Raw genomic sequence first — 27,483 nt, forward strand, 5'->3', positions numbered from 1 at the left:
ACCAGTGGCACCCTGAGGAGGCCCTCTCTGTGGGAGCGCACAGGACGGAGGAGTGTTGACGCTGGCAGTAGGTGCTCCCGTAGGTAATCCGGACCCATGCCATGTAGGGCTTTGTATGTCATCACTAGCACCTTGAATTTCACTCGGAAGGCAACTGGAAGCCAGTGCAGCTCACGGAGGAGAGGTGTAATATGGGAGTATCGGGAAGCCCCCAAAAGTGTTCGTGCAGCTGCACTCTGTACCAGCTGAAGCTTCTGAGTGGCTCTCAAGGGTAGCCCCATGTAAAGAGCGTTGCAGTAGTCAAGGCGAGAGGTCACAAGTGCATGAGTGACTGTACGCAAGGCATCCAGGTCCAGATAGGGTCGTAGCTGGCGCACCAGGCGAACCCGAGTGAAGGCCCCCCTGGTCACAGCTCCTATATGATCTTCTAAGGAGAGCTGTGAATCACACCCGACTATCTGAGGAACGGTGGTCTCCCGCGGGCTTAGGGTCTCCCTGATAATTACTGCCACTCCTCCTACCATGAGGCCGGGGCTGGTGTAGCACCCGGAAACCAGGCGGGCAAAGGTCAACCAGAGGAACACCGCCCTCTGGGCCCAGCCAAGTCTCCGTGATGCAAGCCAGGTCCGCGTGCTCACCCTCAACTAGATCTCGAACAAGGGGAGCCTTATTAGCAACAGACCTGGCATTCAGGTAGACCAGCCTGAGCTCAGGAGGCTGCACATCTTCGCTCCCGGGTCCTCGGGGAAGAGACAGAGGGTCGGAGCGTCTCACCGCTTGTAGAAAGCGGAGATGACCCTCCCAGTGTCGATATGGCCCTTTGCTTGCACACCTTCTGCCGTTCCCCACCGTCCTGGGAATTGGTAGTCCCTCGGCTCACCTCCGGGCTTCGGCGGCGACCGAACCCCACACCTCCCCTTCGCGAACGATCGTAGGCCTGGCCTGCACAATGGTTGTTGGACGGCCCCCCTTCGTCAAACAACCACAGCCCACTCCCACCCCCCTCCCTAACCCCACATGGGGTGCCCCGGTGAATCATTTCGGATCGGGGGGTACAATTCATGGCTAAGTTTTGGCATACCTTCGTCCGGTCCATTGGGTCATCACAAGGTCTCAGTTCCGTGTACCACCCCAGTACCAGTGGAGCAGCAGAGTGTGCCAATGCAATGGTGGAGAGGTATCTACGAAGTTATGTCTCCTACCAGCAGGCTGACTGGGTTGACCTACTGTTCGCGGAGATGGCTTATAACAATGCCGTCCACAGCATCTACATTCTTTCAAACAACCTGCCATTGTATATGGCCTTGAGAGAAGTTGGTACAGATTCAGAGGAGAATCTTTATCATGGAAACAGAGAATTGGCCGAGAACTGAAAACCTGGCAGCTACCGACACTGCAGAGCAAGATTTAACTGAAAGTATGCTGTGGGAAGATGAATTTTTGCAAAACTCCCATCTGGGGGCAGAATCTGAGCAGTTAGCAGAGGTCAGATGGTCGTCAGGCTGGAATCACTCCAGTGGTGACTGCACACATCTTGAGATTGCACTGCCGGAGGCCCAAAAAGCAGAATGGTGGAGAGCTGCCAGATCATCTACCACTGAGAATCTGGGTGAGTGGAAAATCCTGTCTGCAGATCAGACTGCCTGCCAGCCCCAGGATTCCTCTGAGAAGCCCTCCAGACCCATAGAGACAGAGGACCCCAGCCTGGGGCCTCTGCAGAAATGGGAGTTTGGAAAACCCCCACAAGTGAAAGGCCAACAACCTCTGGGCTTGCCCCAGCTAATAGAAGCCTTGCAACAGCTGGGGTGGTGCAGAAGCCTGGAGATCAGAAGCTAGTAGGAGGACAACAGCAAGGGTGGCAGCAGCAGGACCCAAACATGCAACCCCTGAACATACAGCAGGACTAGTGTGGCAAGCAGCAGTGGGGGCCCTGGCAGCCATTAAATCAGCAACCAGAGTGGGGCCAGCAGCAACTGGAGACACAACAACAGCAGTGGGGGCCCTAGCAATCATTTAACCAACAACCAGTATGGGGCAAGCAGCAATGGGGGCCCCAGCAACCAATGATGAGCCCATCTCTCAGAGCAACCTTCAAGGGGGACCCAGAGAAACTGATTTTCTTTCTCAACCACATACACTCTCATTTGAATAGCTGGGCCCATCTCTACCCGGACCCAGGTGCTATGGTTGATGTGATTGTGTCCAGCCTAGAGGGAGAATCATCCGAATGGTTGAACAATTTATATAATGAGCAACCCCTGATTTGGAGGACCCCCTCTTTTTCCTCCTAGGGCTGAGGGAAAGATTTAAGGACCCATCCATCACCCTCAGAGCAGAAGAGCAAATCCACAAGATAAAACAAGCTGGCCTGCCTGCCCTGGAGTACGTGTGGGAGTTTTGAAAGCTGGTCAGTCAGATAGAGAGATGGCCTGAGCAATCTATAATTCATCTTTTTAGAGAAGGGCTAGATGACTACATTTCTCTGGCATGTATCTACCTACCTGTGCCTGACCAACTGCATGAATGCTACCAGGCAGCGGTGAAATTAGATGTTCAGCTCATCCGCTATAAGAAGCCTCTCCTACCTAAACCTGAGCCAAGGTCAGAATAACCTGAATGGCAATCCCACAAAGATCTCACTGAAATGGCTGAAAGACCCAAGCCACCTGTAGACCCGGCAATTAAGTGTTTCCGATGCTGACATCAGAGACATCGAGCAGTGAAATGCCCAGTCCCCTTCCCCCAACAGCAGAACAGACCAGGACCAGCAGTGAGAAAGAGACCTGCACAGCGGCTAAAGGGAGAGAAATCCAACCAGATGACACAGGAACCTGTTGTCCAGGTCACATCCACCACATGGGAGGATGCTGAAACTCAGACTGGATCCACCCCAGTTCTACCCTCTTTTGACAGTGACGACGAAGGGGAGAATGACCTGATGGTGAGTTGATGCATCCTACCTTTTTTATTGCCTGTTAAACTCATAATCCCTAAGTCAGGGGCACAAGTAGACCTGAAAGTGCTAGTCGATACTGGCTACTCCCGATGCATCATTAGCCTGTCGTGCCTTAAGACTGGAAATACGGGCTAAGCCACTCTCCAAACCTTACGCCTGGAAATGGGCAAGCACTGGGAGTGTATTTGCTTCCTGGTAGCTCCAAAGATGTCTGAGACTGTGATCCTAGGACTAGCCTGGCTAGACAAATGGAAGCCATATATTTGGTGGGAAAAAGGAATGAGAACTGTGAGATTACCCATAGGGCCCGATCCCCCCATTGATTCAACAGACATTACAGGGGATTTTAGCCCACCCAATGAGCAAGTGCACGTGGCTGCCTTACGGCCACCTGGTGAGCCACTCATCCCCAGCAAGTACCAGGACCTAGCAGAGGCATTTAGTGAGAAAGAATGCGATACCTTGCCTCCTCACCATCCCAATGATTGTTCCATTGAACTGTACCCAGGGGCCAAACTTCCCCAATCAAGAATGTACGCTATGTCCCCCCTAGAAATGGAGGAGATGCAGCAATATGTGGATACAAACCTAGTGAGGGGATTCATCGAACAGGCCAAGTCTACTGTGGGAGCCCCTGTGTTGTTCAAAGAGAAAAAAGATGGGTCTGTATGTCTCTGCATGGAGTAAAGGCCTAAATGCTGTTAGTATGGAAAATAAATACCCTCTCCCCCTCCTGAAAGGTTTACTAACCCACCTGGCGAAGGGGAGTGTCTTCACCAAGTTAGACCTGAGAGAAGCATATTACCGCGTAAGAATAAAGGAGGGGGATGAGTGGAAAACAGCCTTCAACTGCCCCTTGGGAAGCTACCAATACAAAGTCATGCCATTTGGACTGCAGGGGGCCCCAGCCGTATTTATACAGTTGATTAATGAACATTTATACAAAGGGGGTTTGGTGTATCTTGTGGACATTCTGATATACAGTACAAATATGACTGATCACATAAGACCGGTCAGAGAAGTGTTAAAGAAACTATTGAATGCCAAACTTTATGTCAAATTGTCGAAATGTGAATTTCACCAAACCCGATTAGATTATAGAGTTTCCGACGAGGGCATTGAAATGGACCCAGCTAAAGTGAAAGCTATAATTGAATGGCAGCCCCTAAAGATTCACAAACACGTCCAAAGCTTCCTAGGGTTTGCCAATTTCTACCGTCAATTAATTCCCTCTTTTGCCGAGATTGCTATACCTCTTATAGAACTACTCAAAACAGGCAAGGGAGGAGGAAAACCGTGACCTGCCCAACCACTAGCATGGACTATGAGTTGTCAGAAAGCCTTTGAGAATTTAAAGACTATTTGCAGCTGAACCGGTCCTAAAGCACCCCTGCCCCGGGGAGCCCTTTATAATTCAAGCAGATGCCAGCGATGTGTCAGTTGGAGCTGTGTTACTACAAAAGAATAAAAGTGGAGTCCTACACGGAAGGTGAGAGGTGATGGACAGTCTGGGAGAAGGAGGCCTTCGCAATTAGGTGGGGGCTATTAACCTGGCGACACTATTTAGAAGGGAGCAAAGTGCCTTTTGAAGTATGGACAGATCACAAAAATTTAGAGTAACTAAAAACTCCCTGCCAGTTGTCCCCCAAGCAAGTGCAATGGGCACAGTACTTTAACCATTTTAACTTTAAAGTACACACCAGGAAGAAAAAACTTGCTAGCTGTTGCACTATCCCGACTGCCACAGTATAAAAGTGAACGTGAAGAGGTGTATGAAGCAATTATCCCCAGTTCACAACCTGCTGCACAACTCACACCTCGTAGAACCCCTAATCCTGATGACCTGGGAGTGAAAAAGATAAAACGAGAGCTCCTTACCGATCAATGGTTCAAAGATAATCAAACCTCCCTAACATGCAGGGATGGTTTGGCATATATGGTGGGGAAATTGTACTTGCCTGAATCTCTTCGTCTTAATTCCCTCAAACACAGCCATGATGTCAGTCAGGCTGGACATTTCGGATATCTAAAAACTGTACATCTCACTCACCAGCAATTTTGGTGGCTGGAACTAAAACGAGACATACAAAACTATGTCATGAGCTGTACTGTATGTGCCACCATGAAAAGAATCCCAGAAAAGACCCCTAGGTTACTGCAACTGGTGGCCGAACCGTGTCAACCATGGGAAGAAAAAGCTATGGGCTTTATAGTAGACCTACCCGACGGTAGGGGAAATACTGTCATTTGGACTGTGATAGACCTATTTTCAAAACAGGCTCATTTTATCGCCTGCAAAGGACTTCCATCGGCTCAACGCCTGACTAAGTTTTTTCTGAAACATATCTACCGACTGCATGGCGCCCCTAAGTGAATAATTTCAGATATAGGAGTGCAGTTCACAGCAAAATTTTGGAGAAACTTTCTTAGATTAATTGGATCATCCCAAGGCTTATCATCTGCTTTTACCTGGCTACTAATGGAGCCACAGAATCCACCAACAAAATGGTGGAACAATACCTTAGATGCTACGTCTCTTACCAACAGACAAACTGGACCGACCTCCTACAGTTGCAAGAAAAAGTATGTGAACCCTTTGGGATTACGTGGAGTTTTGCATGAATTGGCCATAAAATGCGCTCTAAACATCATGTAAGTCACAATAGAAAAACACAGTCTGCTTAAAATAATACTGCACAAACATTAGCTGTTGTCATTTCTTAATTGAACATAAGATGGAAACATTCACAGTGCAGGGTGGAAAAAGTATGTGAACCCCTAGCCTAATGACTTCTCCAAGAGCTAATTGGAGCCAGGAGTGAGCCAACCTTGACTCCAATCAGTGTGATGATATTGGATGTGTTGCTGACAGCTGTCCTGCCCTTTTAAATCACACACCTGTTTTGGGTTTGCTGGTTTCAAGAAGCATTGTCTGATGTGAACCATGCCTCGCAGAAAAGAGCTCTCAGAAGACCTACGATCAAGAATTGTTGACTTGCATGAAGCTGGAAAGGGTTACAAAAGTATCTCCAAAAGCCTTGATGTTCATGTGTCCACGGTAAGACAGACTGTCTACAAATGGAGAAAGTTTAGCACTGTTGCTACTCTCCCTAGGCGTGGTCATCCTGTAGAAATGACTGCAAGAGCACAGCACATAATGCTTAATGAGGTAAAGAAGAATCCTAGAGTGTCAGCTAAAGACCTACAGAAATCTCTGGCACATGCTAACATTTTTGTTGACACATCTACAATAAGGAAAACATTAAACAAGAATGGAGTACATGGGAGGACACCACGGAGGAAGCCATTGCTGTCCAAAAAAAATATTGCAGCACGTTTGAAGTTTGCAAAAGAGTACCTGGATGTTCCACAGCACTAGTGGCAAAATATACTGTGGACAGATGAAACCAAAATTGAGTTGTTTGGGAAAAACACACAACACTATGTGGAGAAAAAAAGGCACAGCACACCAACATCAAAACCTCATCCCCACTGTAAAACATGGCGGAGGGAACATCATGGTTTGGGTCTGCTTTCCTGCCTCAGGGCCTGGACGGATTGTTGTCATTGATGGGAAAATGAATTCCAGAGTTTATCAGGACATTTTGCAGGAAAACGTACAACCATCTGTCCACCAACTGAAGCTCCGCAGAGGATGGGTGATGCAACAGGACAATGACCCAAAGCATACAAGTAATTCAACAAAACAATGGCTTCAACAGAACAGAATACGCCTTCTGGAGTGGCCCAGTCAGAGTCCTGACCTCAACCCGATTGAAATGCTGTGGCATGACCTTAAGAGAGCGATTCACACCAGACGTCCCAAGAATATTGGAGTCGTGGCTAGGGGGGCATTTGCACAGATTCGTCTTATATACCAATTGCGCCCCTTTTTGGACCGAGATGCCCTACGTACAGACACCCACACACTCGTCACCTCCCGTATTGATTACTGTAATGCTCTCTACATGGGGCTGCCCTTGAAGACCACCCGGAGGCTTCAGCTGGTGCAGAATGCAGCTGCACGGGTTGTGATGGGAGCACCCCGATTCCAAGCCCTATGGAATCAGCTCCCCCCTGAGCTTCGGATGGCCCAAAACCTCCAATCCTTTCGCCGCGGTCTCAAAACACTCCTGTTCCACCAGGCTGACCTGGACTGACAGGCATTTTAATTAATTTATATTTAGAACTTTTAATTTATTTTTAATTCTTTAATTTTAATTTATTACACAGATGATTTCAATTTTGTTTTTATCTTGATTTCTGTACTTATTATATGTTTTGTTGTTAGCCGCCCTAAGTCCTTCGGGAGATAGGGCGGGATATAAATCCCATCAATAAATAAATAAATATTGCTACACTGAAACAGTTTTGTGAAGAGGAGTGGTCCAAAATTACAAGATCGTTGTGAAGGTCTGATCTGCAACTACAGGAAAAGTTTGGTTGAGGTTATTGCTGCCAAAGGAGGGTCAACCAGTTATTAAGTCCAAAGGTTCACATACTTTTTCCACCCTGCACTGTGAATGTTTCCATCTTATGTTCAATTAAAACATGACAACAGCTAATGTTTGTGTAGTATTATTTTAAGCAGACTGTGTTTTTCTATTGTTGTGACTTATATGACATTTAGAGCGCATTTTATGGCCAATTCATGCAAAACTCCATGTAATCCCAAAGGGTTCACATACTTTTTCTTGCAACTGTACCTTCCAAGAGGTGGCTTACAATAATTCAGCACATAGCAGCACCGGCTACAATTCTTTCCCTGTGTTGCCACAGGGAAAGAATTCAACCCCATACCGGAATACCCTCAGTTACCCTCCGCTTCCCAGACTGTTGATCATTGGGTGAGGGATTGGGAAGAAGTTTGGAAAAATACAAAGGTGGCCTTTAAAAAGACTTTTGAGACCTATAAAAAGCAAGCTGACAAAAAGAGGGCTCCCCAAAGAACATTCCAAGTAGGGGAAAAGGTTTATCTGTCAACTAAATATTTACATCTCAAATTACCCAGCAAGAAATAGGGACCAAAATTCTTGGGGCCTTTCCTCATTGTCAAAAGCATCAACCTAGTCACAATATAATTGAAACTCCCCAGATTTTGGGGGGAAATTCACCCGGTGTTCCATTGTAGTTTACTGAAACCTTTTTGAGCCTCCACTTTAAGACCTGCCTCTAAGAAAGCACCTGGAGCCCTCATAGTAGTGGGTCAGACCCATTATGAAGTGAAACGTATTTTTGACTAGAATCTTTAAGGGAAAATTGCAGTACCTAGTATAATGGAAGTGATACCCATTGTCTGAAGCCATTTGGTGAAATCTAGCAATGTGAAAGCTGACAGACTTATCAAAAAGTTTTATGAGAAACACCCTAACAAACCCAAAGCCAACTCCTAACTTGTGTTTGTTTACATTACAGGATCTGTTCTTTTGTAAGGGGGGGCCGGATGTCAATGCTGCAAGCATTGACATGTTTTTTGCACTGACAATATAAGAGACAGCCTGTTACTTTAATTGCTTCAGTTGGGGGGGGGAAGCTACTCAGATGTTTTAAGAAGGTAAGAACTTGGGTTGTGTAAAAGAAGAGAAACTAATTCTTTAAATTAATTGGAGAATGTGACTAATGACAAAAATAGAAAGGTGGAGAATTGTATTTAATATGTTGTGCAAGGGGGTGGAGATTTCAGATTCTGTGTGACCAATAGGTAAACTCAAGACCTCTCTTTCTAGTGGCTGACTATCCAACGCTGAGTAATACTGTCTCACCACTAGCCACTTCACTTTTACAACCAGCATGGAGCTCTATCAACATTCCATCATTTATCACCCACCTATTGACCCCCAATCATTTATCAACTCCTTAGATAGTCCCATTAACCATTGGGAAAGTCTTTTCTAAAGTTATTTAAATTCTAACATTATAAAAACAGAGAGAGAGAAAATAACATTTACTATTGCCATTATACTTGTAGTTATATAACCCCTAATAAATAAATAATATTATTTCTTTTATCTCTGCAGGCTGTATATAGTTCTATCAAGAATGAAAAGCTACAGTGGGCCATGTGAGTACCCCTGTTATTATCTATAGTAAAAATTATATTCCCTTTTTTTAGAATAACTTTGTAATCTTATCCAGTATTTTTTATTTCTACCTGTTCATTTTTCATATAAATCCAAGATGTGTCACAATGAAAATAAAATGTGCTGCTGTCTGCTTCAACATTTTGTTCTAGACCCCTTCTTCAGTTTGTTGTAATCATCAAGTGGATCATTGTCAAATATATGGGGGAAATAGCCATCTTTTTACTGGATTATAGCTGTCTTTCGTAAAGAAAACTGAAATAATCCTGAATTGAATAATCTTGAAATATTGTTGAATACAGGTAGCCCTCGACTTACAACTGATCACTTAGTGACCATCAAAGTTACGACAGACCCCCCCAAAAAGGTATTTACAACCAAGCCCCAGTCTGCTGCAGTACCCCTACAGTCATTCACCCTTATGACCAATTGCAGAGATGGAGCAGCGTGTATACCTTTACCTACCACCTACCTCCAATGTTGCCCCACCAGATCCCCATGGGCAGTTGCCTGCTTTGCCACTCCACCAGGTTCTATGCACTTCTTTCCACCCCCTGTGATCAATCGCTCATTTACTTTTAGAAGATCCCCAACCCTCAAGGGGTCAGGATTGGGAAGGAGGAAAGGACTCTTCTTTCCTGGATCATGTGGCACAAGCCCACAAATGACTGTCTTTTTCTGAGCAAAAAATAATGCTGACAAAGTTATTGGCTAAAGCTGGAGGAGCTAAGGCTAGTATCTTACCTTTCTAGTGGGGAAAGGAAAACTGAGAACTTGCCTCCCTCCTTCCATTTGCTGGCTCTCTTTTTGTTCTGCAGAGCTGCTTTGGCTGCAGGGGAGACTGGAACCCCCATTTCCACCACCACTTTGTGAGCTTTTCCCCCCCTTCTTTCTGATGAGTTGACTGACCCATATAAAGTGATCACTGCCTCTGTTCTTCAACCTCAAGTACCCAACGGATGAATGCTACACATACACCTCTTCTATTCTTGTATACCCATGTAGCTTTATGGTACACTGAAGGTGAAGGATCAATCCTCTATATCTTACCATTGCTCTGGCTCTGTGGGAGATAAGAACTCTGTTACAGAGCAGCTACATTTTGAAACCTGTCCATGTACACAGTATGTAGCAAAAAACTTTTCTAAATTCAGCTCATCAGCAATATTTATTTTGTGGCAGCATTTCAACACATAAATCTCAGTGACTTCTAGGTACAAGAGATATAAGAAAATTCTAGTTCTTTGCTGCCATTTTGTATAAATATGCCAACGGTTGGACACATCACTAATGATTTTGGATAGTTTGTGTGGATGTACCAGGAATTTAACAACTGGCTCTCACACACCCAAACACCAGGAACATTTGTATAGATACTGCATCTGGGTTGCACAAATTTGGGCATTCAAAGGAATAAATCCTTTGTTGCCAGCTAATGGTTGTTAGATTAAGTAGATCAACAATCCTTTGGCGAAAAAAGTTGATTGGACAGAGCACCCAGACTGTAGAAACACTGCCTCTACGCACACTGTACATAGTGATAGGCATTTATAACAACACAAAACATCCAAACGCTTAAATACAATCAACAAAGACACAAACACACCACTCCACCCTCCTGTCAAACACCATATCAACACAACAGATGAGATTATTATAACACAATCCATTCCAATTGAACTAAACAACAGACAAAATTCTAACACAACAATGATAACTTGCATAACCAACACACCATCTGACACTGCTACACATAAAGACAACACCACTTCTGACCACAACACTCAAGACACAAATCTTGCAACTTCACTAAATAACCACACACAACAAAACAAACACACACAACACCCAAACAACAACAGAATATTGAGACCGCGATCAAAACTAAAATCTGTCCCACCATGCACAATAAAACAAAAAATAACAAGCCAGATCAAACATCCCACAAAATAACTCACAACTGACAACCACAACACTTGCTTTCATTCAAACACACCAAACAACCATGCAAAACAAGACAGATACAACAACCACACGCTAAAAGAGTCTTAAGATCCAACAAGTCAAACCACACAAAAGAGCTGATTTTACAGCAACCAGGCAAAGAAACACGAAGGAGAGCGAATTGCTTACACACTCATGAGGACATCTGCTCCCTTCCACAGCAGAATCAAGCCTGCGACGACCGCACGTGAGGGAATGAGACAACTTCCTTGACTCTACTTCAAATGAAGAGCCTGTCAGCCAGCGCATGACTACACGTGGCGCAACGAGACTTACGTGCCTAACAGCTGATATGCACCAAGTAGCTGCTAGGCGCGACTTTTAAAAATCAGAGACCAGCTTTTTCCAGCAAAGCCAGAACCCCTGTGATTATAAACGAGCGAGCTTGTCACAAAAAGGCCACATCCACATTCCACAATTTGAATGTTATAACTGCCATACAAGTGTATGTACTGACTCCCTTATCATTCAGCCCTTGCTCTGATGATGTCAACAGCTTGTTTATTTATTTGTTTCGATTTATATACCGCCCTTTTCCCGACGGACTCAGGGCGGTTGTTGATGAAAGCTCAGCAATAAAGAAGAATTTTCTCTTATATCCCAGAGTTCATCTCTACACCCGGTATTCCAGTTTTTAAAAATAAAAACTACAGTATCGTGCTCTGGAAATGTCAAGGAATAATTCTTCCTATCAGAGGGCAATGGACCGTGCTTCAGATGATGCATAATGTGTGTGGGTGAAGGAAAATAAAACCCGACGTATATTCTATTAAAAACCTTTAATCACAAAAGAAAAATATACATAAACAAAGCTAACCAACTACATCCTCTCTCATCAGACAGTAAAAAAATGTAAAGACAAAAACTAGAAAACTTTTTACGCTTGCGCACACAGCAAAACTAACTCATAACATAACTAGACCACATGACATTCACTATGGTTACCAGATAGGTTATCAACACAGGTACAGAACAGAAGGAAATGTACAATTAGAATTGAGCTTTTCGGACGAACTAAAAAAAAAACATGCAGTGACATTCCCTTCTTTCGTCAGCAAAGCGAAGATTCAGGTAAGGCACATCTTCTCACTCAGATACTCGTGTTGGGCTGCAGGTAGTGGTTTGTTTAACATATCAGCAATTTGATCACGTGTAGGCACATACTGCAGTTTCACAAAACCTTGTTTAACTACTTGTCTTATGTTTTGATAATGGATGTCAGTGTGTCTGGAACTGGAACCTGTAAATCGATTCTCGGATATGTAAACCACAGATTCGTTGTCTTCCATCACAGTGATCGGTCGAATTGGAGGTGTCCAGATATCTGTGACTAAAGCATCAAACCAGGTTAAGGAATTGCATGCATCAGAAACACAAGCATACTCAGCTTTTGTAGAGGAACAAGAAACAAAAGTCTGTCTACGCACATGCCAGTAAACAGGTCATCCGTTTAGAAACATCATATAACCTGAAGTGCTTTTCCGTGATTTCTTTTTTTTATTATTAAAGAGTTTTACAAAAACAAAGTTTTACAATATATCCCCAAATCCCCCCCACCCCAAACCCGCCCACTTCCCCCCCACACTTCCCAGAGCTAAATACAGGATTATAGTTATAATAATCATATTCTAAATAAAAATTATGCATAATATACAATTAACCAAATTCATAATGTGCTTTAACTCCCCTTTAACATAACTACAAACAAAATACCAATAACAGTATCCCACTAAAATCTACTCATAAGCTAAATGGAACTTTTTAGTCCCATATTTGTTCTGAATATAATCATCTCCTCCAAACTGAAATATATCTTTCCTGTGAATGATCTTTCAAATAAGCAGAAATCTTAGACATTTCTGCAAGATTCGAAACTTTAAACACCCATTCTTCTATAGTAGGCAAACTATCCTTCTTCCAATATTGTCCCACCAGTAACCGTGCTGCTGTTATCATATTCAACATCAAGTTAGTTTCTTTAACATCACAATCTACAACAATACCCAATAAAAACAATTGCGGAGAAAACTTTATCTTTCTCTTAAAAATCTTTTGAATGTTCCACCAAATTTTGATCCAAAAAGCTTTTATATTTCTACAAGTCCACCACATGTGAAAATAGGTAGCTTCTAAACTACCACATCTCCAACATTTAGGATACATGTTAGACAACTTCTTGGGATCCAGATGCCATCTATAAAACATTTTATAAAAATTTTCTCTTAAGTTTTGAGCCTGAGTAAATTTAACATTTCTGACACAAATTATCTCCCAGGTGTCCAACGAAATTGGTCCCTGAATATTTTGTTCCCACTTTATCATACAGTCTTTAACCAATTCCGTTTCCGAATCCAATTCAATTAAAACATTATATATCCTCTTTATATGCGCACTATTTAAATCTCTAATTTGTTTTACTAAATTTTGATCTATAATTGTGATGCCAACCTTTTGATCTGACTTCCACCTAGCTTTCAGTTGGGTATATTGAAACCAAGAGTAACTTATGTTTTCTTGTCTTAACTCATCTAATGATTTAAGTTGCCAATCATTCCCTTGCAATCTAAGTAATTCCTTATAATTCCATATCCATACTCACTCCCATAGATACGCCCGCTATCACGTGTCCAGGAATTCCCCAAATCGGTATTTTATAATTTAACTTATAATAATACTTTTTCCAGACACGCAATAGGGCACTTCTAAGAATATGGGATTTAAAAGCCCTGTCCACCTTCTTATCGTAAAGCAAATATGCATGCCATCCATATACCAAATCCCATCCCTCAAGATGAAGTATTCTCTTATTAGTTAAATTAAGCCAATCACTAACCCACGTCAAGGCAACCGCATCATAATACAATTTCAAATTCGGCGCCTTGAGTCCCCCTCTTTCCCTAGCATCTTGTAAAATCTTAAATTTAACTCTTGGTTTTTTCCCTGCCCAAATAAATTTATTAATACCCTTCTGCCATTGATCAAGGTTGGCATCCTTTTTCAATATAGGTATCATTTGAAACAAAAAGAGAAACATTGGCAGAACATTCATTTTAACAACTGCAATTCTTCCCAGTAATGATAATTGTAATTTTTTCCAATTATTTAAATCCCTTTGTACCTTCAACCATAGTGTTTCATAATTATTCTTATACAATTTTACATTTGAGGCTGCAATATATACTCCTAGATATTTAACCTTTTTCACTATTTCAAAACCTGTTAATTTAGATAACATATCCCTTTCACTCATAGATAAGTTCTTAGATAATATCTTAGTCTTATTACTATTCACCTTGAACCCAGAAACCTTACCATATTGAGTTATAATTTCCATCAAATCTATAACCGACTGTAACGGTTGAGATACTGTCACAACCAAGTCATCAGCAAAAGCTCTCAATCTATAATCATTCTGTTTTATTTTAATTCCCTTTATCATAGAGGACTCTCGAATTTTAATTAATAAAATCTCTAATGTTAAAACAAACAATAATGGTGATAGGGGGCATCCCTGTCTTGTACCTTTTTCAATTTTAAAAGTCTCTGTTAGCCCCCCATTAACTATAATTTGTGCAGTTTGCTGTTGATATACAGCTTTAATAGCATGTAAAAAACCTTCTCCAAAATTCATCTCCTCAACAACTCTCAATAAAAAATGCCAATTCAATTGGTCAAAGGCTTTCTCTGCATCCAAAAATATCAATGCTGCGGAGACTTGGTTGTTCTTATCCAAGTATTCAAGCAAGTTTACAATTTGTCTTACGTTATATTTCATATACCACCCAGATATAAATCCCGATTGATCACTATGAATCATTTGTTTCAAAACTTGCATTAATCTATTAGCCAATACTTTAGCAAAAATCTTATAATCTGTATTTAAAAGCGATATAGGTCTATAATTTTTAGGTTGAGTAAGGTCTTGATCCTCCTTTGGAATCAATGATACAAAAGCTGTCCTCCATGATGGAGGAACTGCACCTCCAGTCTGAATTTCATTAAACAAAATCTTTAAGGGTTCAATCATTTCAGGCAACAACTTTTTATAGTAAATTGCTGTTAATCCATCTGTTCCCGGAGCCTTGCCCAATTTCAACTGTTTAATAGCTAAAGAAATTTCTTCTGATGTAAGTTGTTGTTCTTTTGAAAGTCTCGGAAAATGAGCTCCCTGTAAATACTTGTCTATATCTAAAGCTTGTATATTTTCTTTAGAATATAATTTCGAGTAAAAATCTAAAAAACTCCTCTTAATCAAATTTTGTTGGTAGACTTCTTTTCCTTTATATTCTATTTTATCTATAGTACATGATTTCTGTTTCTTCCTTAATTGATAAGCCAACCATCTACCAGGTTTATTAGCGTTACAAAAAGTATTGTGTTTAGCATAGCACAAATTAATTGCTACTTGATCAGCCAGTAGCATATTAAATTGTTCTTTCAATAAATATATTGAGATCCTTAAATTATTATCCAATGGATTCAAAATAAGCTTTTTCTCCTTAGCTTTAATCTCTTCCTCAATATCTAAATGTTTTTGCATTTGCTTACGCCTGTAAGCATTATTCATATAAATCAAAACCCCTCTCATATAAGCTTTACTAGCATCCCAAACCATTTCCATCAAGGTACCTTTATGCATATTTGTAACAAAAAATTCTTTCATATGTTCTCTACATTTCTGCAAGAACAAGTAATTTGTGAATAAGTTCTCATTCAGCCTCCAGGATCTTCTACTAGCATCTTCAGCAAAAAACTCCAACCAAACAGGACTATGGTCAGACATTGTCCTAGGAAAAATCTTAACGTTCTTAACCGAAGAAAAAAGATCAGTAGTAATCAAAATAAAGTCAATCCTGGAGAAAGATTTATGTCTATCCGAAAAAAAGTAAAATCTCTGTCTCTCATATTCCTTTCCCGCCATACATCTCTTAATTCCAGATCTTCCTTCAAATCAAAAAAAGCTTTAGGCAATTTCGAATTAAAAAAGTTTTTAGAGGATCCCTTCTTGTCTTCAGATGGCACCAAAACTCCATTCCAGTCCCCCATCATAATAACAGATTTATAATCAGTTCAATTAGTCTCTGATGTAAAAATTTTAAAAAATTGACATAAAGTTTGGAGCATATAATCCAATAAGAAGAACTTTCTTTCCTTGTAGCATTAATTCAATACTAACATATCTCCCTTGTTTATCCGATTCAATCAATCTTGCCGAAAAGTCTTTTCTTAAATAAATAACCACTCCAGCCTTCTTGACCGGAGCAAAGGATGCAAAATGTGTTCCCAATCGGGAATTAATCAGATACTTTTGGTCTTTTAATGCAATATGTGTCTCTTGTAAGCAAACAATGTCATTTTTATGTTGTTTCAGATAAAAAAATACTTTCTTTCTTTTCTGTGGTGAATTTAAGCCATTAACATTCCATGTCAGGAACTTCACCATCTCTGGTGACCATGAGCCTTTGGAACATGGCCTGAAGATCAGCTGTTGCTCTCTTCGGACGTGCTCCTCCCACAGGCTCTGAGACAGCCGCGTCTTGCGTAGCTGGACCAGTTACAGGCTTTTGTTTTTGCTCTTTTTCCATACGCTTATATGCAGCTCTTGTCATCCTCTGTTCTTTTGGGTCTTCCTTTAATGCCAAACTCTGCTCCATAGCCTCCGCCTGCCGCATCTCCTCAAGAGGCAATGACATTGCCCCTTCACTCAATTGTTTATCTTCTTGTCTTGCTTCTGTTCTTTTGATTCGAGGAGACGGTGGTAAGCCTGCTTTCAGGACCTTAGTGTAGAAATCTTTTGCTTTTAAAATTGTATCCAATCTGTATCTGGTCCCTGCATAATTTACCACAATTCCAATAGGTATTTCCCATCTGAACTGGATTTGTCGCTTCTTAAGCTCATCAGACAGAAAGGCAAAATCTTTCCTTTTTCTAAGAATTTTTGGAGGTATCTCCTTTAAAATCATAATATCTTGGCCTGCAATTTGAAATTTTTCCTGATAAAAAGCCTGGATAATAGAATTTCTGGTTAATCTCCTGGAAAAATAAATCACTACATCTCTAGGTAGATTTTTTTGCCTAGCAATCCAGGAGTTAACCCTAAATGTCTTATCCATTTCCTTAAGTAGTTCTTCAGATTCACATTTCAAAACAGGAGCCACTGCTCGTGCTATTTCCCATTCCAAATCTTCTTTAGGATTCTCTTTGAGGCCTCTGATACGCAAAGCAAATTCCATGTTCTTATATTCTGATATAATAACCTCGTACTCTGTTCTGTCAATCTTGGCCTCTGCTCTATCAATCTTCTGTTCAGCATCAATAATTTTATTTTCCAAATTCTCCACATACTCCATAACTGAGTCCACACGAACATCCAGGCGTTCTATATGTGCAGCCAGACCCTGAAGTGCAAGCACTATATCTTCCCTCATCTGGTTGTTTTGGTTAATAAATTCTTCCCTTGTTTCCTTTATTTCCTGCTGCAAAACTTGTGTTGACTGCATCACAACTCGCTGAATGTCTGTCAGTGTAAATGCAGGAGGTGGGGGGGAGGGTGGTTGTACTGTAGGTTTAATCGAAGTCTGCCCTACAGCTTGTGGTAAAGGTGAAGAAATAACATTCTTAGAAATTGGAGGGCCTCCCCCACGTCTCGCAGCCATCTCTTAGGTTTCAATTTCCTCTTTCAGCCAGCAGAATCAAAGTTCAGAAAAAAGAGGAAAAGAAAAGAAGGAAAAGGAAAGAAAAAATAAAAATTCTCCCAAAGTTCTTAACCTTCAATAAGAAAAAAGGGAACAGGCTTTCAAATAAACAAAATCCGATACTGGGTAAAGTCAGTTGCAAATTGTATCTCTTGCTTTGTAGCCAAATATAACAGTTTTCCAACGCAGTCACTTCACACAGGAAAGAAACATTCCAGCACCATTTTTACTCCATTTCAAACTTGAAACTTGAAGAAGATAATAAAACTGAGTTAAAGTTAAAATCCAACTTGAAAATTCAGATCTTCCTGCTTTGCTCTGCCTGCTTCTCAGAGGAACAAAATACAGTCCCATCTAAGCAGCAGGTGCAGTTGTCGCGTCTGGTTCCACTCCTTTTGGAGCAAAAACGTCCTGAGAGCGGAGAAAGCCTGGGCTCCGAGGGGGCTCACCCTGTTATCCCCCAAACTACTTGGGAGAATCGCAGGGGAGCTCTACCTCTACCCAGGCAGGCTCGACTCTCCCTCTTCTCCCGAGGGAGAAGCTCCAGTGCCGCGGGACAGCTGATTTTCGCTGTCTCCGAGCGCTTTGACGCTTCCCAGGATTGGTCGGCTTCAGAACGCCGCCATTTGGCGCGGCAGCACTACCAGAAGCTCCTTTTCCGTGATTTCTTATAACTTGCCCAATCTGAATCTGCATAACGACATAACTCTGCATAGTCAGTATGTGTAGGTTCTAACAATAACTTCATGTCTTTGGTGTGTTTTAGGTGTTTCAATAATTTCTTAACACGTCCAATGAAACTGTTTTGCTTTGCCTACATGTCATGATAGGAGATTAACACTAAGTGCAATGTCGGGTCTAGTCCAACTACTGATATACAGCAGCGACCCAATGACTGAGCGATAAAGTGTTTGATCTTCGAACTCAGGACTCGGTTCATGTGTCAAGTTGTGAAAATAGGTTTGCATGGGTGTACTCACTGGTTTAGCATCTTCCATGTTGCAGTGATGCAATAGTTGTTCAATCTTATCTTGTGTGAGGCTAAACCCCTTCTGGGTTTTGGCAACTTGAACACCCAAATAAGTGTTAATGTGTCCTAAAGACTTCAATGTGAAAAACTGCTGTAAAGCATTAGCAAAAATCTCACTCATCTGCTTATTTGGCCCAATATAAACAATATCATCAACATAAACAAGAATTATCTCATACCCATTATCCGATCTTTTCGTGAACACGCATTCATCTGTTGCGGACTTAATAAAGCCCATTGAATTTAGTTTGTCAGAAAGACATAAGTACCACATTAAACCAGATTGTTTCAGACCATAAAGACTTTTGTGTAGAAACCAGGTATCCCCTTCTTGCTGTCGAAAACCTGGAGGACCTTTCACATAGATGTCTTCATCTAGGTCAGCGTGTAGATAAGCCGTCTCAACGTCAAACTGGAAAACCTTCAAACCAAGGATAGTTGCAGTGGCTAAGGCAATTTTCACACTCTCAGTCCACACTGTGGGTGAGTATGTATTTGTATAGCCCTCAGGATAACGTTGTGCGAAACCCTGGGCTACAAGTCTGGCCTTGTACAACAACTCACCATTTGGCTTCTTCTTAATCCTGTAGACCCATCAAGTGCCAATCACTTTCTTGTTTGCTGGAGGACTTGCAGGTGTAAAGACTTGAAGTTTCTTTAGACTGTCCATTTCAGCCTGCATTGCCTCATACCATTTATCTTGCTCTGCTTCAGGAAGATGTTTGATTTGTGTGAACTTCTCAGGCGGAAGTGTAACATTACAAATCAATGGTAAAGGTGCTTTTGTTACTTGCCATGAATATCATTTTGGAGGAATCCCCTTTGTGGCCCTCTTGGGACATCTCGGAACAACCATCCATTCTTCTTCCGTGTTGTCTTTGTCATCGTCACCAGCAGCAGCATTGGCGGCTTGCAAAGACGGAACAGTAGGTTGAGAAGAACTCATGGAAGGAACATCCTCCTGAGGATCTTGATCATCAGGCTGTGAGACATCGGCAGCATCATCTCTAGGAAAATAAACTCCAGGATCGTTAGAATGAATCCTGAACCAGTCAGCATCTTCCTCAAAAGCAGCAGATTGTGAAATCACTATTACATGATGAGAGTCAATATATTTGCTCCATTTTGAATTATCATCAATACCCATAAATCTCATTCATTTTGCTGCAGGACCCCCTTTCTTTCTTTGGGCCAAGGGAATATTCACTATAGCATATGAACCAAAAATATGGAGATGTGAGAGGTCAGGCTTGTGTCCATATAACATGAAATAAGGGGTCTGATTTATTACACTACTCCAAGTACGGTTGATGATATGATTAGCGTATTTGATAGCCTCACCCCAGTATGGAAGACTGAGGTTAGCATCTTCAAGAAGGCAACGCATCATGGTTTGCAGAACCCCATTTCTGCGTTCTGCCACTCCATTTTCCACTGGAGTGTAAGGAGCTGAAGTTTGATGTACTATCCCATTCTTACGCATCCAGTCCTGGAAATGCTGAGAGATAAATTCAGCACCACGATCACTCTGAATTCTGGCGTTGTTGACTTCGAATTGGGTATAGACAAGATTTGCAAAGTCTTTAAAGATCTGAAAGGTCTCAGATTTTTCTCTCAGGAAATACATATCCATATCTAGAGTAATAATCAACAATTGTCAAGAAATATCTTTTACCACAAATTGTTGGTGTAAAAGGACCCACTATGTCAGTGTGTACCAAATCAAAAATGCGCGTTTTGGAATTGCTGCTGCTTTGGATTTGGCTTTCTTGCAGACAGCACAGTCCAAGAACACCTTACACCCCTTACATCCAAACCTCTTGGGAACTCTGGCATCTTCTTCAGAACACGGAAACTGGCATAACCCAATCTTCTATGCCACTTATGGATACACCTGGAATGCAAAGGTTTACCTGTTAGTGAATTCTCAACATTAGCATGTTTATTAGGAACCCCAGGCTTGCCATGAGCAACCTGTGTCTTATTTGTTCTGTTAGCTTTAGGAGCCTTTGAAGTAGCAACAGGATCTCTCTCTGGGACATCTCTCACTGGGCCTGTGCTCTCCCTTTTTGGGGCTTGTATACTTGCCTGCTCTTGCGGATTAGCCTTTGGCTTTATATAATAAACACCACAAATCAACATGGTTTCAGCAACAATATCTCCATCTTTAACTACATAACTTGCTTTTTCAAGGTGATGTACCTGAAATTTAGAAACCCTAGACAAATGACTCTGACTAAGCAAATTACTATTGTCAGACAGAACGTAGTAAACGTCAGGAATGGATGCACCGAGCTCTTCAATATAAACAGTTCCTTTTCCCATGACCTGAACAGGATGATTGGAAAAAGAGTAAAGTTCACGAAATTCAGGTTCAGGCTCGTGCATCTCTGTGTACAGCTCTTTTCTGTAGGTAACATGTAATGCTGCTTCACTGTCCAAAGTCCAAAGAAGTCATCTGTCGTACTCTGGTTGAGGCTGTGGATCGTTGGTTACAACCAATGTGGCAAGTGGAGCTTGCGGAACATGCCTGGGACCACGACCACGGCCTTGTCATCCGCCTCTACCTCTGCCTCCTCTGGTATCTGTTCCTCTGGGCTGGTACCTGATGGGCGCTGGAAATCGTTGGAGACAATCCCGGGTGGCATGTCCCACACGATTGCAGATGTAGCATCTTGGCATCCTTGGAACGTAGGCCCTTCCACGGAAGGGATGCCTCGCTGGAGCTTTTGATGCGGCTTGCATAAGTGCCTCTTCTTCAGTTAAAATCCTGCATACATGATCCACTGTGAGTTGAGCAATAGGCACTTGATTAATCTTAGTAATAGCATCTTTCCACTCGTAATTCAATGAATTGATGATAATGCTGATCATTTGAAAATCATCAATAGGATAACCTTTTTCACCCAGCTCTTTTCTAATTCCTTTCATTTTAGTCAAATGTTCTCCGATATGTTCACCAGGTTCTAATCGGGAACCATGGAACTCAGACAAAAATAAAAATGTTGACTCAATTGACATAGGCCGATAACATGTCTCTATTTGAGTCCAAATTTGTTGGGCAGTTGCATCTTGTGAAAATGTGAGCTGCAGCTCAGTGTCCATTGACATCAATAATGTTGTACATGCTTTATTATCCAAGTCCCATATGTCAGGAGTCCATGGCTGGACATGCAGTTGAGGTACATGCTGTGCAGGTTGTGCAATCTGACCATAACCTGTAGGGGGCATCAGTGGCGTCTGTGCCTGTGCCCAGACATGCGGCAGTTGCATTGGAGCTGCCGGTGGTACAGGTGCTGGCTGTGACTGTATTTGAGCCGCCAGTCCACCCTGGCCAGCAGGAGGCACTGGTGCATTAGCATGACCTGTAGAAGGCACTGGCCTTCACAATTGAGAATCCAGTGGCAATTGCATGTGGGCTAAATATGGATGTGCTCTGCCAGGTAGAGGGACTTGCATAGAAGCAATATTAACAGGAATGCTAGCACCATCAGGGGTTGGAGCCTCAGGTAACTGTAGAAACTTTGCGTCTCTGAGCAATGATTCCTGCATGGACATTTGTGAGAGTGAGAGCTCCAGGCTTTGCAATTCATGTCTTACTGCAGCTTCACCAGCAGATGGTGCTCTAATTTTAGATTCAGGCATCATTGTGACTCTGTGTGTAGACATTCAAGACTGCCCATAGTCATGTGACTGTAATATAGGAACTTCCAGTTCCCATTCATCTGATATGACACTCAATGGTGAGTGTGACTTTGGCTTTGGAGAAGAAGGAGGAGGTGAAGGCAATATGGCCGACACTGGCCTTTGAATCACAGCAGAGCCCCCCTCACGCTGCTGAATCATTGATACATATTCTTTTGCCTGCTGCAATCACTTTTCAAAAACACCAATTTGTTCACATTTGTGCACAGCTCTTTCTTGCATAGTTGGCTCAGGGCTTGGAGGAGCATGAGGAATGTTCTCCAGCCTGACTTTAGGTTTCGCTCCAAGCCTTTGGAATTCATCATGAGCCCCTGGAGTATGAATATTTTCAAGGGCAGCTGCCAGGGAGCTTGGAAAAGCAGAAAAAGAGTGACTGACCTTGCATCGTCGACAGGAGTAGGTGCGTCTTCTCCAAGGCGTGTGGCTGAAGCGAGCGGAGTCTGTAAACTCAAAAGAAGATGCCCCAGAGACGGGCTCCAAGCCTCCCTTTTTATCCATGCCTTCCTTCCCGACATGTTTCAGCAGTTAATCACAGCTTCCTCAGTCTCCAGAACTAACTAACTGATAAAAGTCTCAGAAACATGCATCGTCTAAAACATAAATCAAACCATCCTCGGCAACCAATGTCAAGGAATAATTCTTCCTATCAGAGGGCAATGGACCGTGCTTCAGATGATGCATAATGTGTGTGGGTGAAGGAAAATAAAACCCGACGCATATTTTATTAAAAACCTTTAATCACAAAAGAAAAATATATATAAAGAAAGCTAACCAACTGCATCCTCTCTCATCAGACAGTAAAAAAAATGTAAAGACAAAAACTAGAAAACTTTTTATGCTTGTGCACACAGCAAAACTAACTCATAACATAGCTAGACCACATGACATTCACTATGGTTACCAGATAGGTTATCAACACAGGTGCAGAACAGAAGGAAATGTACAATTAGAATTGAGCTTTTCGGACGAACTTAAAAATACGTGCAGTGACAGGAAAGAGGTCCTAAAGCAGCATCTGGTGTGGCTAAAAAGGCCAATTCGAGAGTGGCAGTCCCTTCCACACTGAGGGCAGATACAAACTGTCCCCTGTACAGCCCCCAGATTTTGCTGGTTCCGGGACTGCCTCTTTGCCTCAGCATGCTGCACAAGTGTCTCTTCGAATTGGAGAAGGCCATGCTGCATCTTTAGCTTCCAGGCTGAACAATCAGAGGTCAAGGTTTCCCAGCTGTTAATGTCCATTCCCAAGGCCTTTAGATCCCTCTTGCAGATATCCTTATATCGCAGCTCTGGTCTCCCTTTGGGGCACTTTCCCTGCACTAGTTCTCCATACAGAAGATATTTCGGAATCCAACCATCAGCCATTTTCACAACATGCCCAAGCCAGCGTAGACATCACTGTTTCAATAGCACACCCAGAGTGCCATCTGCTGTGCTCGGTCCTGGATAACCTCGCCTGTACCAGATTTCAGAGGGGCAGATTTCTTCTGTGTTGGACCTAAGATATTCCAGCACGTTCCAGGACTGTGCTACTTTGAACTTTGTCATGCAAAGAATATGTCAGAGGCAGTGCATATGGAAGGTATTCAGCTTTTACTCCTCTGCGTAAAGGGTTCAACACTCACTACACTACAAGAGTGTGCTCAAGACACAGGCTCTATAGACCTGGATCTTTGTATGTTCTGTCAGCTTCTTATTAAGCCATACTCTTTGTAAGACTGGAAAATATGGTGGCCACTTTACCAATACGTTTCTTTAGCTCAGTATCTAAAGAGAGAGTGTCAGAGATAGTTGAGTCGAGGTACACAAAGTCACGGATGACCTCCAGTTCTTGTGCAGAGATTGTAATGCAGGGAGGTGAATCCACGTCCTGACCCATGACTTGTGTTTTTTTCAGGCTGTTTGTTAGTCTAAAGTCTTGGCAGGCCTTGCTAAAGCAGTCCATAAGTTGTTGAGGGTTTTTGGCAGAGTGAGCAGTAACGGCAGCATAATCAGTGAAGAGGAAATCCCGTAGGCATTTCAGCTGGACTTTAGACTTTGCTTTCAATCTAGAGAGATTAAAGAGTTTTCCGTCTGATCTGGTCCGGAGATAAATACCCTCTGTTTCAGTTCCAAAAACGTGTTTCAGCGTGACAGCAAAAAAGATCCCAAATATTCTCTGGCGCGAGGACGCAGCCCTGCTTCACTCCACTTTGAATGTCAAAGGAATCTGGTATTAAGCCATCAAAAACTACAGTGCCCTTCATTTCCTCATGAAATGACCTGATGATGTTGTGGAGCTGAGGTGGACATCCAATCTTGGGGAGAATTTTATAAAGGCCATCCCTACTAACCAACTCAAAAGCCTTCATAAGATCAATGAAGGCTACGAAAAGTGGCTGTCTTTGTTCCCTGCATTTCTCCTGCAACTGTCTAAGGGAAAATACCATGTCAGTAGTGGACCTGTTGGCTCGGAATCCACACTGTGATTTTGGGTAGACTCTCTCTGCAAGCACCTGGAGCCCCTTCAGTACGACACGGGCAAGCAGCTTCCCTACAACACAGAAGAGAGATGCCGCGGTAGTTGTTATAGTCACCCCTGTCACCTTTGTTCTTATACAGCGTGACTATATTTGCATCCTTCATGTCCTGTGGCACTCCATCTTCCTTCCAACAAAGACAGAAGATTTCATGCAGTTCGGTATGGATGTTCTCTTTGCTGCACTTCAGAATTTCAGCAGGGATGTTATCTTTCCCGGGTGCCTTGCTGGAGGCAAGGGAATCCAGGGCCGCGTTTAGTTCTTCTAAAGTTGGTTCACTGTCAAGCTCCTCCAAGACAGGCAGGCACTCAATATTCTTTAATGCTTTTTCAGTTACCCCATTTTCTCTGGAATATAACTCAGAGTAATGCTGCACCCAGAGTGCCATCTGCTGTGCTCGGTCCTGGATAACCTCACCTGTAGCAGATTTCAGAGGGGCAGATTTCTTCTGTGTTGGACCTAAGGCCTGCTTGATGCCATCATACATCCCCTTTATGTTGCCTGTGTCAGCTGCTATCTGGATCCAAGAGCAAAGCTGCAGCCAATAGTCATTAGCACATCACCTGGTGGTCTGTTTGACTTTGCTACGAGCAGCTCAGCTCGCAGAACCTGTAGGTTGTGCTCACTGGAAAAGGCTTTATATGCAGTTAGAGCTCTCCTTTTTTCCTCTATGGCTGGCATCAGCTCCTCCAAATGGGCTTCAAACCAATCTGCTGTCTTTCTGATCTCTTTACCAAATACTGACAAGGCGGTGTTATAAACAGCATTCTTGAAATATTCCCATCGTTCAGATGCGCTTGCTTTAGCTGGGCCTGGGAGAGTTTTCTTGAGTGCTTGTGCAAATTGCCCTGATTTGGGTCTTGCTGATGTCAATTCGTGGTCTTCCTTCTTCAAATGATGCAATCTCTTTGTTTTCAGTTTTATTTTGCTGCACACCAAGGAGTGTTCTGTATCACAATCAGCACCCTGGTAGTTGATTCTAAGCTAAGCTAAGATTGTGTGTGTGTGTGTGTGTGTGTGTGTGTGTGTGTGTGTGTGTGTGTTGGGAAATTATGTTAATTTCAATAATTAAATAGTTAAATATTTGTCCATCTGTACAGGTAGCAGGTAGTCTGTACAGGTAGTCTTATTCCAAATGGCAAAGGGAGGACAACAGGAGTCATCTCCCTTCCAGGACAGAAGAATAGGACAGAAGGAAAGCACGGCAAAAGTTACTATTGGTAGTCCTCAAATTACGACCACAGTTGAACCCGAAATGTCCATTGCTAACAGTTGTTCAGTGAGTTTTGCACCATTTTACAATCTTTCTTGCCACAGTTGTTAAGTGAGTCACTGCAGTTGTTAAGTAAGTAACATGGTTATTAAGTAAATATGGCTTCCCCATGCTAACTTTCTTTGCCAGAAAGTTGTAAAAGGTGATTGCATGACCCGGGGACACTGCAAGTGTTATATAATACATGCCTCTTGCCAAGTGCCCAAATTTTGATCATGTGACCTTATGGATATTGCAACAGTTGTAAGTGTGGAAAAATGGTCATAGGTCACTTTTTTCAGCATTGTTGTAACTTCAAATGGTCATAAACAAATGGTTGTAAATTGAGGTCTACCTGTATTGTATGTGAATGAACCCAGTGAGGAATGAATTGTCTAAGGGAAGAGACTTTGTCAAGATTTCAATATGAGATAGATAAAAATAGGAACTGAGAAAGTTTAGTAATAATATATATACATAGTATATGTAAATTTTCCTCTTTGGATTTAAGAATAGTTTTCAAATATTGTTTCTCTTTGTAGCTGGGAAGTTTTCCAAGATCAGTGTAGGAAGTAATGATTTCCTTGTATATTTTTCTGGAGATGTGAAAATGACTGATGAAATAGAGAATATTTAAAAAGGCAAACTTGGATGAAAATTGTATTAAACTAATATACTAATCCAAAGAAATGTTCACAATACTTGATATGTGATAGTTACTGCAGCCAATCAGACTATAACTATAAAAAAGTCTGTAAAGAGAAGCATACTTCAGCAGCATGCAGAAACTACATTCAACTAAGGGTCACGTATCAGTGAACATTACTCAAGTATTATCAGTACAGGTAACCCTTGCGACTGTTCAGAATTAAAGCAGATCCCCCAAATGGTACTTACAATCTGGTTCCAAAGTTAGGAATCGCTTTTTCAGGTTTTCTGCAACTGGCCCCATTTATACCCATTTGCAGTGTCCCACAGTCACATGTCTGCAATTTACATTTTTGTTGAAAACCAGTAAAAATGCCACATAGCAAACAATGGGTTTGCAGAAGGGCCACAGCGTTCACCTTATGATGGCTGCAAAAAAGGTTGTAAAATTGGGTTTGATCACAAAACGATCGGCTTCACCACCATAACAATTTACAATTATAATTATGAGGTTCCATTATGGTCCCAAGTTGAAGACTACCAGTAATGTAGGAAGCAGCATCCACAAAGAGAACCAGTTGTTCACATATTTGAATC

General features: G+C 42.2%; 1 protein-coding gene across 1 annotated transcript in view; it reads left to right on the forward strand.

Moving 5' to 3' along the window:
• Nucleotides 1–27,483, forward strand: part of PSD (pleckstrin and Sec7 domain containing) — a gene marked incomplete at both ends in the record, with an annotated part of 230,222 nt that overhangs the window by 138,684 nt on the left and 64,055 nt on the right. The window contains one exon of the mRNA XM_083363338.1: nucleotides 8,974–9,017. Coding sequence (XP_083219464.1) covers nucleotides 8,974–9,017 — 44 coding nt within the window. The remainder of the gene's footprint in view (nucleotides 1–8,973; nucleotides 9,018–27,483) is intronic.

This window comes from Vipera ursinii (assembly GCF_947247035.1).
Source record: "Vipera ursinii genome assembly, chromosome: 5".
NCBI lineage: Eukaryota > Metazoa > Chordata > Lepidosauria > Squamata > Viperidae > Vipera > Vipera ursinii.